Raw genomic sequence first — 18724 nt, 5'->3', positions numbered from 1 at the left:
TAACAACTCAAAGAAGTCCAGAAACCAACATGTAGACTTTTAAAAAGAGAGTAATTTTTTTTTTTTGATGAAAATTAGCTCTGGTTAAGACACCACCACAAGCTGTTAGTTTCCTTGGTTCCTACTGTAACACAAATGTTCTCTACCCTAACTGCACTATGAACATTATTTCCTTTTTCTGTTGTTTGGGTAGGCAAATTTAAGAAAGAAAGAGGCCATGGCTTTGGGAATAAAATTCGGGTTTCCCAAGATGCATTGCTTTATCCCCTTGCCATAGATAAAGGATTGACGTTACTCAGGTTATCATAAGTCTTTTGTTGCCTGATTCCTATGTCTTAGGCTGAAGGTCTAATTTTTTGAATCAACAGTAAGAACACAATTTTTAAAAAGTAGTCAAGGCCACATTGAAAGAGACAGTAACAAACTTGCTGTTTCTCCTGAAGTTATTTCTCATCTGTTAAAGGAAAATGCCTTTTTTAATCCCCTTCAAAACTCATTGATTTTCTTTCAAATTTGACTAATTTTATATAGCAGTTTTGTTTTGCTTTTAAGCAAAGTTGGGACTTAGTGCTGTAACTAAAAGGAGAGGTGTGAATTCTCTCATCCCTTGGGTCTCTAGTTGGATTCTCTTTAGAAGTTTAATATGAACAGAACTGAACCAATTCTAGCAATTAGAAAAATCCTAGTGGAAAAATGATATTGAACATTGTTTTTTTTTCTGTTTTATGATGATAGTATCATAGAATTATGAGCTGCTAAAAGACTTTAGACATCATCTGGTGAAAGCATCTCATCTTACAGTGGACAAATCTGTATCACCATGGCTTCCAAAGCTGCAATAGCTCATCAGTGAGAGAACGGAGATTCTAGGCTTCTGTCGTCATATTAGGTGTCTGTTTCAGAACACCATTGAAATGGAGACTGTACCACCAAAAATACCTACAGTACCTAGCGTAGATAAGTGACACAGTGGATAGAGTGATTGACTTGGTTTCAGAGAGACCTTAGTTCTTAACTTGCTATGTGGTCCTGGATAAGTCACTTAACCATGACATAGTATTATAAATACACATAATATGCGTTTACATGTGCATATGTAAATTAATAATAGCTAGCTAGATATCAATATCTAGCTAGATATTATTAGTATTCATAATTATTATACATAAGCTTCTCAACTGTGGCTTTGAATCATTTTTAACAATGCAACTTCTGTATCGTTTTTTTGATTCAGTAATTATTCGCTATTATTTTTGTTGTCCACTTTACTTAGGAATATATTTTCTAGTAGTTGGCTAACTCCAAATGTGACCCCCAGCACTTTGGGTGGTTTGCATTTTTGTGGCACTGTAGCTTTAAGACCAAGAAACTAAGCAGTTTCCATTTTGTGAAATAATTAATCACCCTGCTCTGAGCTTGTAAGAGGCAAAGTAACCTCCAGTGTTGGGAGGTCTGTGAAGAAGGGTAAAGGTGCTCTGAGAATGTGGCCTGTAGCCTGTGGCCTGTGGCATTTCAGGGGGCTCAAAATTCGGCTCAGGAAGATTTCCGGGAGAATTAGTTTTGTTTCATTTTCCTTAGTTCTTTTCTGTCAGAAGATTTGAATACTTCTATTGAATTCATACAGGATGCATTTTTGTCTTTCATTCAGTTATAGATTCAAAGCTAAGAGGGACCTCTCAGGCCATGTAACCCATAAGGAAACTGGGCCCCAAAATGTTAAGTACTCTTGAAATTCCCTCTAGCAGGTCATGAAGAGCAGAGCCAGGATTTTCACCCAGGTCCTCAGACTACAAACTGGGCTCTTTCCACTGTACTTTCTGTTGCTGTTCTTTCTTTTGAAGGCATGCAATTTTAAAAGTTTCTTCAAAATAGACATTAGAAGTTCCAAGTGTATTTCCCAATACTTGGTTTAGGTCCCCTATGCATTTTACACTGACTCCATTGGCATTTCCTTGAGAAATGCTTATCTGAAAGGCAGAGATCAAAATTTGGATTCTTTTAGCTTCTAATGAGGCTAGATAGTAGGTAGAGTGCTAGACCTGGAGTCACGAAGACCTGAGTTCAAATCTAGCTTCCAATACTTACTTAGCTGTGTGACTGTGGGCAAGTCACTAAACCTGTGGTCAGCCTCTGTTTCCATATCTGTAAAATGGGGCAAATAACAACACCTACCTCCCATGGTTGTTGTTAGGATAAAATGAGGTATTTATGAAGTACTTTCCAAAGTTTAAATTGTAACATCAATGTTAGCTATCATCATCATCATTATTCTGAATGGAAGCCTCAGTGATTCTTTTGTTGAAAATAATGGAGGACCCTGTTAAGAACAGTCTCTAGTGATTGTCAAAGAACAGTTGTATCTTGAATACTGTAGATCTATAAGGCATGAAAGGGGGTGGCAGTTGTCTTGAAGGATGGGTAAGTGCTTGTACTGATGAAACCTTGGAGCTTAGAAGTATCAGGTCGCCTGTTTGTGGGCTTCTCAGTGGAAGTTACCTCCAGGTGCTTCCTAGTGATGAAAGTTATCAGCTTTTGGAATCTCACTGCAAAATGTTACTTAAATAGTGAATGTTTTGGCTTTATCCTCTATCTCCTGTACATATTAATTTTTTTATGTCATACCTAATATGTTATATAGAGTGACTCATAGGTTTTCAAGTAAAACATCCCGATGTAATTAGGGAGATTTAATTATGAATTCTGTGTTCTTATGAAAATATTATTTTTCCTCTCTAAAGGAAAAAAAGATGTTGATCCAGTGATGGTATATTTAGAACAGTCTTTCTAAAATTATAGCTGTACCAACAGATACATAAACATAAACTAGTAGCCCAAACCATTAATGAAAGATAAATTGTATGAAGGAAAATGACAAATGTTTATGGTTTAGGGGCAGCATTGAAAACAGAGCATGTCTCCTTAGACGCAGCAACTGTTTTAACAGCTGCATTTTTTCCCCTCCCAATTCTTATTTCAGGTTTTTGAGTCATGATGCAAGAATCTGGGCCTGAGACAAAAAGCAATGGTTCAGCCATTCCGAATGGAGCAGGCAGTGGCAACCACTTACTGGAGTGCGGCAGCCTACGCGAAGGGAGAGCAAACGGCGAGACACCATCGGGGGAGATTGGCGCAGCAGATTTAGCACATATCCAGCAGCAGCAGGTACTATGAGAGATATTACCACTCTGGCCACAGAAGGGGAGGCCAGACAAACCACTCTTTAACCCTTGGAAGACTTGGATTTTCGGAGCTTTTTACAACATAAATGCTTTTAAAGGGGAGTATGTGTATGTGCATCTGTATGTATGTGCTCACACACGTGTTTGTGTGCACGTACGTGTGTGTATATGTGTGTGTATGTGTGCATAGAGATTATTAACTTCTTTAGCTTTATATGCCCCAAGTCAGGTTAGATAAAACCTCTAAGTGTAGTTGGTGTGGGCGCACATAAGCAATGGAAAAGAGAAGTCAAAAAGAAGAGAATGAAATAGCAGCAAGAGAGGCACAGAGACAGGCAGAGATAGAGAGACAGAGATAGGCAGAGACTGGCAAAAGATAAGAATTGCCTCAGAAGCCACTCAGTGGCACTGTTATCTTGAGATGCCTTCCACAGATACAAGTGTTCATGAGAATGGATACATGTCCATGTACCTCAGAGTCGTCTAGACCTGTTTGTCCATGGATGGTGAAATTTCTTTTCTATTTCCAATTACTTACGATTGTGGACTGTCCTGGATGGCAAGTAAGGATTACAGTACTGTTTACTGTCTGTGTATATATATGAGTATAAACACCTTAGAGCAGGACAACAGCAATGAAAAACTGCCCGACTCCAAAGCTGACTATGGCCAATATGATTATGTGATGTGCACTGCTAAAGATAACTAAACCTTTCCCCACAAACAAATTGGCTTTGCTCAAAAACGCGTCATTTTTTCCTTGCTATTGCTTATGGGATCAGCAATTATTAGATGCCTTCAGTGCAGGGAATGCTCTTCCCTTCAGTTAGACATTTGGACAAATGCAGGAAGACTGTCTTGGGAGCCTTACTGGGAGCTTTCATGGGATCTCACTAGAGAAAGACAGGCTTTGACAGAACGGTTTCCTGATTGCCCAAATCATCAGTTCCTTGAAGGGACTGGTAAATATTCTCCCCTTTTCTTCTACGAGGTATACAGTCATGGGGAGGAACTTTAAAATATGTTTTAATTGTTGCCTTCTCAAAAGAAGTTTTCAAGAAATTAAGTAGTCATTGATTTCTCAGTTCAGCAAGGGTTGTTGGAACCAGCTATTGACTGGGAATACAAAGGGTGCTCTGTGTGAGTGTGTGTATGTGAGAGAGAGAGAGAGAGAGGAAGAGAGGAAGAGGAAGAGGCAGGAGGAAGAGTGTAAACACCCAGGGCTTCTAATTAGTACTACTGACTTTTCCCTGTTAGCAGCATAAAAATGTACCTCCTGCTTGCATCTGAAGAGAACTATGGCATCTGATATATTCTGTCTGTAAGATCTGTGATGCACCTTTAGTCAATCATATGGCCAAGTTCTACCTACTGAGATTTGTTAGCTAAACACAGCAATCCATAGCACACATGAGTCTATATTTGTGCCAGGAACTTCACATGCTTTACATGTACCTTACACAATTGGGACTGAGTGGTTGGTCCTCTGTGGTACCATTTTTCATGGCCTTACCAGGCAGAGGCCAAGTTGGAGCATTTTTCCATAGTGTCAGTTGGGATCAGCCAGATCGCTCTTCTACCATAAGCCACTGGCAACCTGTTTAAGAGTACATAATTGAATGAGTGAAAAATTCATACTTTCTGAATTTTCTTTTTGGTAATTAAACATCATTAAAAATCTTAAAAGATGATAAGGAAGAACTTGGCAGGTAAAGAGGGAGGAAAGTGAATCCCCATTAGAAGTATTGGTTAGAAAAATTAGATATTGATGGCCAACTATGTCTTAATTACTACACTTCAGGTAGAACTATACCTAAAGTAGGTTATTGGCATGTATGTGTGTGAGTGTGTGTGTGTGTGTGTGTGTGTGTGTGTTTATTTTCAGTTAGAATAGTTTTTCTGACAATCTGTTATAGATTGTATCCTCAGTATATTTTGAGAAGAAAGGTGATCTTCCAGTCATTGTGCAAATTTGTATTTATGAAGTTCCTTATAATGCCATGCACTTCTCAGCCTTAACTAAGGCATTTTAAATAAGATATAAGCAACTGCTTAAGTTGTACCTAAGTGTACAATGAAACTTTTAGTTGGTGTGGATAAGAAAAACCTTTAGTCAAAACCCAAAACTCTAGGATTAAAAAGGCATAAGGGACTCAGTTTATCAGAGTTTCTTAAAGCTAAAATCTGCTACAATTAAACAGCTCCAAGAAATGTATGATACCAAGTGTGATAGACTTGGGTTGTTTCAATTATTTTCATCCTACAGGTTTTTACTTGAAGTGAGAATACCATCAGTGAGAAAATCACAGCCATGCTGAATTCATTACTGCGGTAGTCACACAAAACCACGGATAAAATTTCAATAACTGCAGGCCACAGTTGAGTAAACAGTTGCACTGAAACTTAATTCCTGTTGACTTTTCCCTCATTCTTCGCCAGGGGCACATTCTGATTCATAGTGCAAAGACAACAGGGGTTACAGCTTTGATTAATGTAGGACACTGGAAGAGAATTAGAACAGGAAAATATGTTGGAAGTGCATTCAACACAAAGGTTTGGCTTAAAAGGATGTGATAGCAAAATGAGTTAATTGTGCTTTGTGTTGATGAGAAGGTTATGGAATTTTCCAGTTCCACCTCGCTCATAATTGATGATACATGGAGAAAATTTAGCCAATACACAGTATTTGTCAAGGCAAAAATGTTAGGCCTTCCACGTTTGTTCTTTATTATCCAGGGTAATTATGTATTGTAGCAAATGTCTTTTCAGAGAAGAGAACATAGACAAGAACCAGCTTTGGAGAATGTCCATGTGTTTTATTGACTAGAAGATACCGCCATAACTCAACAGTCATTACTCTTATTCTTTTCACCCAAGGGAAGGCGCCATTCCACAGGAGTGGAGAAACTTATACACAATATTCCAAGACCCCTACTTATTCTCTGGTTCACCTATCCCTGAATGGATTGTCTTTATCTTGCTTTCAGCCTATGCTTATGTGGAATATAAACCTATTACTAAAAGCAGGTGGGTTTTTTAAATAGAATTTTTTTTAAAGTTAAAGAACTAGCTCTTTTTCTGTCATGACTTTTCAGTTGTAATAATTGATTTCTAGTTCCCTGCCTGCCCCCTCTTAGTCCTAGAAATAGGTCCTACATGTAATAACAAAAGTCCACTTTCTTCCTGCTGGAATACTTGTGCATACACAGACCTTAGAGATAAATGCTGTTAGTTTGTTTCACAGTTATTTATTTGTTTGTTATTAAAGGATATTGAAAAAAATTCAGAACAGTCCACTGAGTTGTGTGGATCCAAAGCTTATAAAAAGACTGGAATTTTAGAAAGCAGAATTTTGTTTCCATACAGCTTCAGATGGGAGCATTTACAGATAAGCATATTACATAGAGCATAATGTTTAGAAGTTTCTCTGTATACAGCATATGCTGTCAGGTCAATTAACAGAATGCATACTAGAGAATGTTTATTCAATAAAAATGAATAGCTGCTAAATAAAACAGCTATTTCTTAACAACATTACATTCAATGTTGGGGATCCCCCCCTCCACCTGGCGCCTACATTTCTTGTAACTCATCTCAGTGAAGAGACAGTATTGCTTCTATTGTTCATAGAGGCATCTACAGTTTGCTAGGAGGGCACTTTGCAGAACTTTTGTCCAAAGCCAGTGCTGGAAAGTCAGCTCTGCATTTTATTTATTTTGTTGATTTGTATAAAACAGAGTATTGACTTCAAAGCCCTTTATGATATTTGACTAAATGGAGCACTTTTTTTATGGTGATTGTTCAAGATGTCTGACCTTTCAATCAGTACATGGTAGAAGCCGATACCGGTGAAGTGCTCTCTTTAAAGGAAATGAATTCCATAGATTGAGGATGATGGAAGCCACACAGTTTTGCTCATTTCCAATGGGGCAAATCATAAAAGCATATAAAAAGAGTGAATAAGGATGGAGGTGTCGCTGAACATTTGAAGGATGTTTTTTGTAAGAAATGTTACCACAAAAAAAGAGGGGAAGAACCTAAAAAATCTATGAGTCCTTATCTTAAGGAGTTTGGTCACACACTCAAAAGGAAAAGGCAAGAAAGAAAAAGAGTGAGCATTAAAGGATCCTGGAACTATTCATCCATTGTATATCTAGAGTATTCAGAAAACCCTTGGCATAACTAGTGGCTCAGCCTTGTCTATAGTGACTAACATTTTCAAAATTTATTTGGGACAGATGCCCTTCCTGATCCAATTGGAAAAAAAAAGTTTGATTTCATTAGCAAACATTTGTTTCCTGGGTTGAGAGGTGCATATTAGGTATGAATAGGTTGTAACACATTTCCAAGAAGTATTGCACAAGGTAGGCAGCACAGAGGGTGTTATCAGACAGAAATATGACCAGAGAAAAAGATAGGTTGGTCACGTACTGAGGGCAAGAGATGGACAGCACAGAGGCTCAATTGGTGCCCAGGTGGTGTGCTGAGGAATCTTGCAGAAGGCCCTCAGAGAGCCTCACAGGAAGAGGAGTCAGGGACAGGGACTGCCCATGTGGATGAATTCACATACTCGTCAACATATTGAAAATCTAAGCAAACATTTGAAAAATGGAAATTATTTCAACTCTCAACTCATCTTGGTAATTGAAGCAAATGTACAAGAAGGGCACCAAGGCTTCCTGCAGATACTTCCAGTCTTCACTTCCATGGAAAAGACTATATAAAGCATTTGGACTGGTAATAAGAAAGCATAAAAAGTTCTGTGTTTATCTATCTGTCTATCTCTATCCATCTATCTGTTTGTCTATCATTTCTCTATCTCTCTCCGCATCTATGTTTGTTTATCTGTCTCTACCTTTTTCTTTATCTCTATCCATTCGTCTGTCTACTTATCATCTCTATATATCCATCCATCTCTCACTCTGTCTCTTTGTATCTCTCTTTTTCTATCTTTTTTACTTCCTCTTCTCCCTTTCTTGCTTTGCATCCATTTTGTAAGCATCCCCTGTACATTTTCTCCTCTTCCACTATCAGTAAGACTTTGGTTCAACTCCTGCCTAAGACACTTTTAGCTGTGTGATCCTGAGCAAGTCACATAATCTCTCTGGGCCTCAATTTCCTCCTCTGTAAAATGAGGGGGTTGGCCTTGATAGCTGCTAAGGCCATTCTAAGCAGCTCAAAATCTCAGTTCCTCAGATGTTGAGGCAGAATGATACAGCTTCTGTGTTTTCTGACATAGCCTCCTCCTGGTACTGGGGGAATGGGAGATACCCTTTCTTCATCACTTCTCAGTTTAGTAGCTTCACCTGTGTTTCTGGAGAATGGTGGTGGTGGATTTTGCCATGAGTCCTTTGAATTGGGTGTATGACCAGTTCCTTCCTGTCAGTAACCTGGGCAGCCAGTTGTTGGAAGTCTCCTTTCCTTTCATCTTTACTGGAAGAGAAGAGAAAGGATCAGGAGCAGAACGTTTGAATTCCCTTTTTTCCATGAAGAGTGTCGCTCATGCCTTCCCAGGCTTGCAGGATAAAATGAAGCTGAATATTTCTAACTATTGTACTATTTTTTAAAATGTACCCTTAGTGAAGAAAATACTGATGGCTAGAAATTTTGTGTTTGAAGGTAGATGGTGACATTTTATAGGAGACTGTTCCCCTTACTAAAATGTTGATTTTAGCTACATTAAAATGGAAGCATTGAAACATTTGTTTTAAAAATCTAACAACTGACTTCTTTTAGGCAGCCTATTGTAATGAATAGAGCACCAGACTTGGAGTCAGGAAGACGTGAATTCAGATCACCTTATAAAAACTTCCTAGAGGTTTTCCAGTGGGCAGCTATGTAACGTCTTGGAGGGTCCAGGCTTTTCATAGTGAAGATCAAGTGAGCTAGTATGGAGGAAGTGCTTTGTAGAAAGTACCCTTAATGTGCTAGATTAGCTGTTATCATTCTGAAATTATTTGTTATATTTTATGAAAAGTACACTGTGGCTTGATTTTTGAAAATAATTTGCTTCAGTTTTCCATCCTGTCAGTTTGAAAGTAGTGTGTACTTATAGGTCCTGTGAAGAAAGGTCAGTATAACCTGAGAGGTGGGAGGCAGCGGGGTCCCACAGGGAAAGTACTCGTATTGGAGTGAGGAAGATCTGAGTTAAGTCCTGACATTTTCTGCCTGTGTGACCTTGGGCAACTCATTTCAACTCTCTGGTCTCTGTGTCCTCATCTGTAAAAAGAAGGGGTTCACCTAGCTGACCTCTGAGATCTTTTCTAGCACTGGGTCTGGAGTAGATATTTTCATGAAATTCAATAGCTCTTCTTGTTCCCAAGCACTTGGTTGTGAGTGGACAGAGAGAATAAAAGAAAGTCAAGAGAGTGCAACAACCCTGAAGAGTTATAAGAATTCTGATTCCCACACTATTTCTTTGTGTTTGAAATGGATCCTTTGAGCTTCTCTAAAAAGCCCCATACTTGGACATCATAATTTCAAGTACTGACGCATGAGCTGAAACTCCCTGTCTTTTGTCACATCAAAATTCTTTTTGAACTTTTAGGCGGTAGCTATGACTCTAATAGTCACTTGTTGACAGACTAGCTGCAGACATTGCACAGAGTTTATTCTGCAAAACCAGCAGACTGGTATCTCTCTTAAGGGGGAAAAGCCCCCACCACACATGGCTGTTTTGCAATTGCTTGCATTCATTGACAGCTAATGCTGAGCTGGCAGAATCAATGTTTATGTAATGTAACCCTATAGCTTGCCCGATGGAGTGGCTTGTACTCTGAGTGTGCATGGATTACTTGATAAAAAGGGGTTACAAGGTGACTGCTTTTATGACAAAGGGGAGTAACAACATAGATGCTGGGCTTCTGTGGCAAAACAAGAAGGAAGTGTACAGAATGAACTGAACTTCATGGAAGAAACTTTCTTTTCATCATTTTTTTCTTTGAACTGAAATAGATTGTAACAACCAAGTATCAATTGTAGCTTTCTGGAGACTTTTGTTAAATGCTGTTTGATTTGGGGCCACATAAATCGTCCATTCCCTTTCCTTCAGTAAAATGAGAGAAATTCAATCACACATTTCTCCATTACACAACCTTGCTTTAAGCAAGAACAAGTCGATTTGATAAAATTGTGGCCCGGTGCCATGTGTTTGCATGGGATTTCCTCAAATTCAGTAATTTAGCAAATATCTATTGAGTGCCTACCACATGAGGCCCTTTGGTAGTCACTGGAGGATGGCAAGGAATCTAGTTGGTTTGGACGGTGTAGAGGAGTACTAGGAGAGGTGCTTTGAATGGCAGGTGGAGCAAGGTTTCTGATGACCCTAATTACCAAGATCAGAAGTCTGGATTTTATCCTTTAGGCGGTGGAGAAACATTGACGAGGTTTAAACACGGAAATGACATAATCAAGGAATGGGGTTAGTGTGGCAAAGGGTGTCTCGGACAGTTTAGGAAGACCATGAGGTGGAAGTGGTAAGAAAATCATTTGGGAGGCTATTTCTAGTCCAGGTCAAAAGTATTGAAAAGCTTTACTAGTATGGAAAAGTGACAGTGTGACTTTAGAAAGTGACAATAGAAAGGATGAATGAGACAGAGAGATTGGGAGATGGAATTACACAAATGAAGAAGCGTTTAGTAAGTACATTTTATATGCCAGGCACCGTGCTAAGTACTGAGGATACAAAGAAGGGCTAATGACAGTCTGTGTCCTGAAGGAGCTCACAGTCTGATTGGGGAGACAGCATGAAAACAACTGTGGACGAGCAGGATGAGAGCAAAGACACAAAGAAAACATAACTGTGAGATTTCAAGACTGGATAACGGAGAGAACAGTGATACCACTGATAAATTATGGACAAAAAGGAAATTTCTTTTTTTTTTTTTAAAGAAGCTGCTGTAGGATAAAGCTTTATCGTTAACTGCAGGCTAGTTATCTCATTATACTATAATGACAACTTGTTTGTCTTTTTTTTTTTTTAGTGATACATGTTTTTTATTCCTTGTTATTTACTAATGAATGTATCATAAAGTCTGATGAGAATAGGTGATTAATTGCTTTTTAGTGTTTTTATTGATCATGAAATGAGCTTACCTCTTTTAAGGACCAAAACTACTGAGTTAAATCATTGATAATGCTTTTATTCCATATTGACACAAGCTGGTTAGAGTGAATTTGTTTGTAAGACCATAAGGTGGAATTACTGCATGTTGTGTTTCTTTTGTAGAGAAAATAGAGTATGTAATTATTAAGCTGCTGGGGCTATTGAAAGAGTCACTTTAGAATATTGTTTAACCTCCCTGAGATTGTCAGAATGTAATATTGTTTGTGACTTGGAGATTAGCTTGGCTCTAAAGGGAAGGAAGGTAATCTTTCCCTTTGTCTCAGTAATCCTTAGGAGAGCACATTTCCTTTTTCATTTTTATAATTTTTAAATTCTAAATTCAATAGCCACAAAAGGAAACATTAAAATAAACATGATTTTTGAAACATAGATCCTTCATGTAAAATGACCTCTGCATTATCTATAGACTGTTTTGAAAACATATATATACACACATTAACAAAGCAACAAGAAAAATATGCACTTCAGTTCTATGATTCCTGGCTTCTTTGTCTTCTGGTATTTTCTCCTGAAGTTTATAGTATTGCTATTAGTAATTCTACTAAATATGGTTTTAGTTGCCTTGTTGATTGTTCTGATTCTGCTTCTTCTCTATATTACTTCACCTCCACCTTTAGCTATTTCTTTGTATTCTTCATATTTGTTGTTTCTTGTGGCATATTAATAATTCATTATTTTGGCAGATCACAGAGTATTTAGTCATTCCCCAGTTATTGAACATATGAGTTATTTCTAGGTTTTTTGTTATCAAAAATAAAGCTACTATACAGAATTTTTTACAGATTTTGTTTTCCTCTGTGTTTACTAGTCATGACATAAGATCAGTTTTGTAATTCTTAATGTATCCAGAAGGGATATGGTAGGAACTTAGTCTGTCTAAGAACTTTATATTTTTACTATGTTATTAGAGTATTACCTTGACAAGTCCCCCCCCAAAAAAATTAATAATTAAAAAAAACAAAACAAAACAAAAAGCTAAACTAATGGTTGTCTTTGATAATGATGATACGTATCTCTTCCATTTCAACTTGAGCTTCTTGCGGACAAAGATTGTGTTTTTGACTTTCTTTTTTTTGTTTCATTCCCAGTAATTACTTAGCATAGTGCCTGGTGGGTAGCAAATGTTTAAGAAATGCTTGTTTGTTGATTGACTAATGATCAAAAGTCCCAGTGACTTCCTTTACCATCCTCAGCCACATCTAAATTAAATTCTCAAGTACCTGGGCACTGTAATCCTAAATTGCCACCAAAGTGAAATGTACTTCTTTATGGAAGTGCCACCTTTGTTCATCAGATGAGAAAAAGAACAAGCAGCCTCTATGTTATGCCATCACTTACTGTTTTTATCACGTCCCTCATCCTGTCCTGAACTTCTCTTATCTCCCCACATGGCATAGAAGGTGACATGATGTCTTTTTAGTCATTCAAATCTAATAACTTTTAATCTGAAGGTTAAGTAGTGAGATATAAACTAAGAGATGATAATATCAATTTTATGTTCACTGAAGGGCACAATATACCTCTTTCTAGTAGAGGGAAAATTGTGCGGAAAATGTCTTTTGCTTTTCAATAGAAAAGAGTGCCAGTTGGAGCCAAAGAAAAACGGTTTGGGGAAAATTAAATAAAAATAAGCCATTCCACCTATATAGTGTAACAGTGGATTTTTCATTATGACAATTACTAGGCATTAATTTTTTTTCAGTGTAACACTGGGGGAAGGTTTCTGTTTTTATAGCATTCTGTATTGACTACAGTGGTCCTCATTACTAACTCAACCAACCTTTTCCAAGGTTAAAGACTGAGAGGGAATGACATAATGCTCATCCTTCCCTTGACTATTTTGGGTACTAATGCATATGATAAATAATATGGTGATAACATTACTTACCTTATTCCATGCTGTTTCTGTTGGCCGAATTCTGTGCAGCAGGAAATTTGTATGCAGAAATTATGGACTGATTCTGCTTTTGTCAGGGTGAATCTCTGCTGTGATTTTTGTGTGTCATCATTTGTCAGTTTGGGGCTTAATTCACCAAAAACAAACAAACAAATGCAAATAGTAGATAGAAAGTTATACTCAGATCCAGGAAGACTGAGGTTCAAATCCCATTTCTCACATATACTGGCTATGTGTGACTCTGGGCCCAGGCCCCTGCCAAAAACTGTAAGTTACAGAATAATCACAGACCTCTGTTGTGGAGAGTGTTTCCTCAATGGGAATTTCTTACATCAATGAAATCACATGTGTGGACAAAAAAAAATGAACCCCCCAACTGAAACAAGTAAAAAATTGACTATAAAAGGTGAATGGGTAGCAATTTTTAAATGAGGATGGGGAGGTATGTAGCTTATGCTGTGTATGTTATTCAAGGCCAGTGACTCAAAATGAGTAAAATGTGAAGGGATACTATGGCAAAGCCAAAAGAACATGATTCTGATAAAGTAGAAAACTCTTAAAAACCCCAAATTTACTAAGAAGCCCCCACTTTTATCAAAGTTTTATGCATAGAAGCATTCAATTGGTTGCATTTTTACCTGTAAAATACGGAGAGTATTGCATTCGGTATTTAGGAAATCTCAGTGGAAAAGAGAATAACAGAACTTTATTGAAGAATGGCTAGCGGCTCAACTCGGCATCTTCTTTTCCCTTTCAGGAGGATGCTAGCAACTGCCCATTCCTTTGGCTCTTCTGAGCAGCCCTTAGCTGGGCTTGGTAAATTGAACTGTTCTAATCTCTGAGACTTTCCCAGCCTCTTAAACAAATACAGACACAGACAGACAGACAGACAGACACACACACACACACACACACACACACACATACATACATACATTCATACATCCTTGAATTGTCAAAGCATGCATGTTGGGACTAACTGCCTAATCAAATGGTGGGTTCCTAAAATGCTTCCCACTTTATTCGAAATAGATTTTTATGGACAAAATATCCACTCATTTATTACTTCATTAATTCATTCAGGAAATATTTATTGAATACCCATTGTTTTCAAAGCATTGTGCTCAGAGTAAGATGCAAAGGTTAAGGAAAAAAGGTCCTCACCCTTAAGTAACATGTAGTCTAGTTACTTTTTAAAAAATACACACACACGTACACATGCACACACATATACACACTGTCCTAATTGTCTTAGTGCAGTTTTATACTTAATAGCCATTAAAATATACATTTTAATATTTATTATATATGTACATATACATGTGTATATGTACATATACATATATGTGCATACACACATATATATGATATACACATAATGTGTTTATGTATGCGTATGAGTGAGTGTGTGTGTGTATGTGTGTGTGTGTATGTATAGTACTTGTCTCCCCATTAGAACGCAAACTCAATGCAGCCAACGCATAATTTCATTTATTGTACTTGTGGTCTCTAGGGCCCTACGTATAGTAGGTGTTTAATAAATATTTGTTGACCGATTGATTGGTTTGGTAGGGCTTGAAGGGAACTGAGAGGCCATCTAGCCCATTTTATGGTTGAGGAAACTGAGCACTAAGTAGTTTAAGTGAGTTACAGAAGATCACATGGACAATAAGTGGTAGAGGTAAGGCTGAAATTTAGGCCTCTAACTCCAAAGCCTCTTTCCCACTGCATATCAAAGCAACCTGTGATAAATACTTTAAGTCTGGTACAAAGTATGACGGAGAAGGAGAGGCATCACATCTGACGAGTGGTGGGTCCAGGGAGATGTGACATTTGTGCTGGGCCCTGATGTTTGGGTTGGGGTTGGAGAGGATGTGTCTGAAGACGTAGCCTGATTAAGTGGATAGTATGCTCGACTTGGTCTTAGGTAGCTCTTGGTTTAAATCCCATTTCTTACTCTTAAGAACTGGCAGATCAGAACAATTTCTACAAAATGGGGACAGTATTTTTGTGGTATCTATTTCAAAGGGTTGATATGAAGGTCAGATGAGATAATGTCTGTATAGTACTCTGAAGTTATTCACACAGTGTGGCAATATCAGTTGTCATTAGGGAAATTTAAGGTAGAGTGAATGGAGGGCTGAGGTGCAGGATATCAACAGGCTTGGGAGGAGGGCTCAGAGCCTATCAGATACTGAAGTGGGGATAGAGCTGGAAAGGTAGATTGGGACCAGATTTCAGAGGACCTTACATCTCAAAGCTGTTTGGATTTTATTGCCTAGGCAATAACTGCCCCCTACCCCTTTTTACCTCAGGCAAAGAATGGGAGGCTTAGTGTCACTTGTCCTAGGCACAGTTAGTGGTTCTTGTCTTGTGTACAAAAATTCCCACTTCCAGCACTCTTGGAACTCCTTTCAGGACTCTGACCTGAAATCCAGAACTTTATCTATTGCAAGATGTTGCCTGGTTTTGCCACCTTGGAAATGTAATTGGGACATGCCCTAGCAATAGCCTGTCTCAAGGTAACATAAATTTATTGAGCACCTACTATGTGTAAGGAATATAGGTACTATGCCCAGCTAATAATTTGGAGAAGTCATGGTGCAATGACCTGGCCAGAATTTTGGCTCTGCCACTTTCTTCCTTTGTGACTTTGGATGAGTCATTTGAACACCCCTGAGCCTCAGATCTATCTTCTAAACAATTAGGGATCTGACTAAAGATCTCTTCCTGCTCCATATCTATGACTCTTTGATAGAAAGGAGTGTATAATTTTGTCCCTGTCTTTAAGAAGATTACAGAATTTGGCCATAGTGCCTTGGACAGTGCAGTCATCTGTGTGCGTACCGTAATTCTTTCCTCAGGGGTAAGCTTATTGAGGATAGAGGCTGTCTTATTGCCTCCAAGTCCCCAACATGGAAAGTTAATGCTTTGCTTTGAGAGGAGACATCATGGGCTAATTGCATATATATAGCAGCCACATCTTTTTCCTTTGAGGGGTTCACTGCTATTACCTCGATAGAAGAAGGACCAGTTGCATGTACCTTATAGAGGTGGTAAATAAAAAAAATCCTGAAAATATTTGGAACTGAAAAGAATCTTGAAAATTATCTAACTTAACAAATATGTATTGATCAAGACATTGTAGGGGATCCAAATCAGTTTCAGACATACTGTCAAAGTGCTCAGATGCTTGTTCTAGGAAAGAGGAAATGAGGCATTTCTTTCTTTCTTTTCCAGTTCAGACATTCAGCAAACTTTTATTTAGCAACTACTGTGTGCAAGTGATTATGCTAGGGATGGCAAAAAAAAAAAAACTTCCCCATCCGACCCCCCCATGCACACACACGCTCACTATTGAAGTTATATTCGTCTTAAAACGTCATGGTATAGTTTTCATTTTTCTACTTAACCTGAAATCTCTGTCATTCAGAGGTTTGGACTTGTTACTCAATCAGAGTTGCAAGTGCTTGATTCCATACCTGATAGAAATCTGAAATGCAAAATATACAAGGATTCGAAACGAGTGTTTGAGTAAGATCTGTCCTCTCATGGAAATGCTGCCAAAGAATATGAACAGGCTGCTGTAGTATCTGTGTAATTTTAGTCTGACTTTTGTAACTATCAGCGAACGCAAGCATTCAGTTAAACACAGAAAATGAACAATGATCGTACATTAAAAAACATAAACACCAAGTTATTTACTGTGGGTGAAAAAAGAAATAAATCCACTTTAACCATAACAAAAACATAACAAAAGTCCCTCTTGACTTCTCTGACTCCTTCTGCTCTCTTTCTCTTCTATGTATTTTATTTAAGATTTTTAAAATTCTAAACTTAGAATCCTTCAACAAAAGCAAAAACTTTACACACACAAACCACTGGGAAAATGACCATGCCCAAAACTTTTATCTAGAGTTTTAAAAATTGATGTATCACTTTAAAATAATAGTATTAGATACTATTTTTCCAAGCCCCCGTCTGAAGGCTTTTACTTCTCTTTGTTTTGCATTTTTACTGTCGTTCATTTTTACATAGTCCTCATTGATGGGTAGATTGCTGTGCTAATTCTGCTCTGTTCAGTCTGTATCCTGTTCCATTAGTCTTTCCTCATTTCTTGGTGTTATTCATATTTCCATTTTCATGGTATAATAATATTCCCTTATCTTGATATACCACAATTTATTCAGCAATTTCCCAAACATTGTCCACATTGGTAGTTTCTAGCTTTTTCCTGTTACACATTAAGGTATTATGAATGTTTTTGTACAGATGTCTCCCACTCCATTTCCCTACACTTTTAATAACATCCTTAGTTATCAGTCCTGGTAGTCTTAGCGGGACAATAGCTCATAGGGACCAAACAATATTGTTACTCGGGTCATCTCTTACCACATTGTTTTCCAAGAGGATTTCACCTTTTCCCAGCTTCTTCAATGCTTTTAACATGTTTGATGTTCCATAGGAAGACCTTAAAGCATTATATAAATGCTAGGTATTATTATTATTATTATTATTATTATTATTATTATTATTATTATTATTATTATTATTCCACAGCCTCACCAACATTGAGTTTTATCCTTTTTGATTATGTCAGTTTAGAGGGTTTAAGATAATGCCCCACAAATATTTTATTCTATATATCTGATTATTTGAGAGTTTAATCAAATTTTGCAAGGTTGATTGACAAGTTTTCTCCTTTGAGAGCTATGTTGTAGTCAGAGAATTGTAGTGTCTCAGATTTGGGAGATGGCCGAGGCCATCTTGACTGATCTGTACTGCAAGAAACATGTGCACTACAAATATTTGACATTATTCCTTAACCATTTATCCACTTAGTGGAAAGAGCCTCAATCTTAGAACTTTATTTTTTTTAAACAATTCCTTAAAGGGTTTGGATGTCATATTTTTATCTGATAAGTTCGTTGCCCTCCACTGAAGCCCTGTCTGTGCCTTGTCATTTTGTGGAAATGAACCTGGATTTTTGAAGCTTGTGCCAGCAGAACCTGGGCTTTGGCGGGTCTTACCATTGATGGAGAGGGTTTGATTGTGTGCCAAGAAATAGACTGCATAAGGTCCAGAATAGTTTTCCATGCATTGGTGGCAGGGCAGGGGATTTTTCAATCATAAAAACTCTTGTTACGACCAGCTTTGGTGACTGAAACACCAGCACTTGATAAGATCACAGGTCATTGAAGTTAATTTACCATGTACATGATTGGATCTCATCCCAACATGCTGAGAACATGGCTGGTTAGAACTACCAGGGTCTTTAAAGTCTTTGTGTATGTCATAGACCTTTCAGAAATCTGGTGAGACCTCAGGACCCCATCTCAGAATAATGTTTTAAATGCAGAAAGTGAAATCCATAGGATTACAAAGGATACCAATTAAATGGTAATATATTCCCATGCCAGTTCACAAACCTCCTAAAATCTGTCTGTGGATGCCTTGAGTGTGTGGCCTCTACAAAAAGTGAAGAGCCTCCTACCTACATGCTGAACACTTTGGCAGTTTACT

General features: G+C 37.8%; 1 protein-coding gene across 6 annotated transcripts in view; it reads left to right on the top strand.

Moving 5' to 3' along the window:
• The window catches only part of FOXP1 (forkhead box P1), a 537509-nt gene that overhangs the window by 263302 nt on the left and 255483 nt on the right, over nucleotides 1-18724 (top strand). For 5 of the 6 annotated variants that reach the window (XM_078152147.1, XM_078152148.1, XM_078152146.1 and 2 more), the window contains one exon: nucleotides 2978-3162. In XM_078152147.1, the coding sequence (XP_078008273.1) occupies nucleotides 2989-3162 (174 nt within the window). In that variant the 5' untranslated portion in view covers nucleotides 2978-2988. Of the gene's footprint in view, nucleotides 1-2977; nucleotides 3163-7598; nucleotides 7917-18724 lie in introns of those variants that run through there. The other variant, XM_021007540.2, reaches the window with a different exon arrangement.

Source organism: Phascolarctos cinereus, unplaced genomic scaffold, assembly GCF_003287225.1.
Source record: "Phascolarctos cinereus isolate Bilbo 61053 unplaced genomic scaffold, phaCin_HiC Scaffold_4;HRSCAF=312, whole genome shotgun sequence".
NCBI lineage: Eukaryota > Metazoa > Chordata > Mammalia > Diprotodontia > Phascolarctidae > Phascolarctos > Phascolarctos cinereus.
The sequence above is the reverse complement of the archived record's forward strand: the minus strand, read 5'-3'. Positions and strand labels throughout refer to the sequence as shown.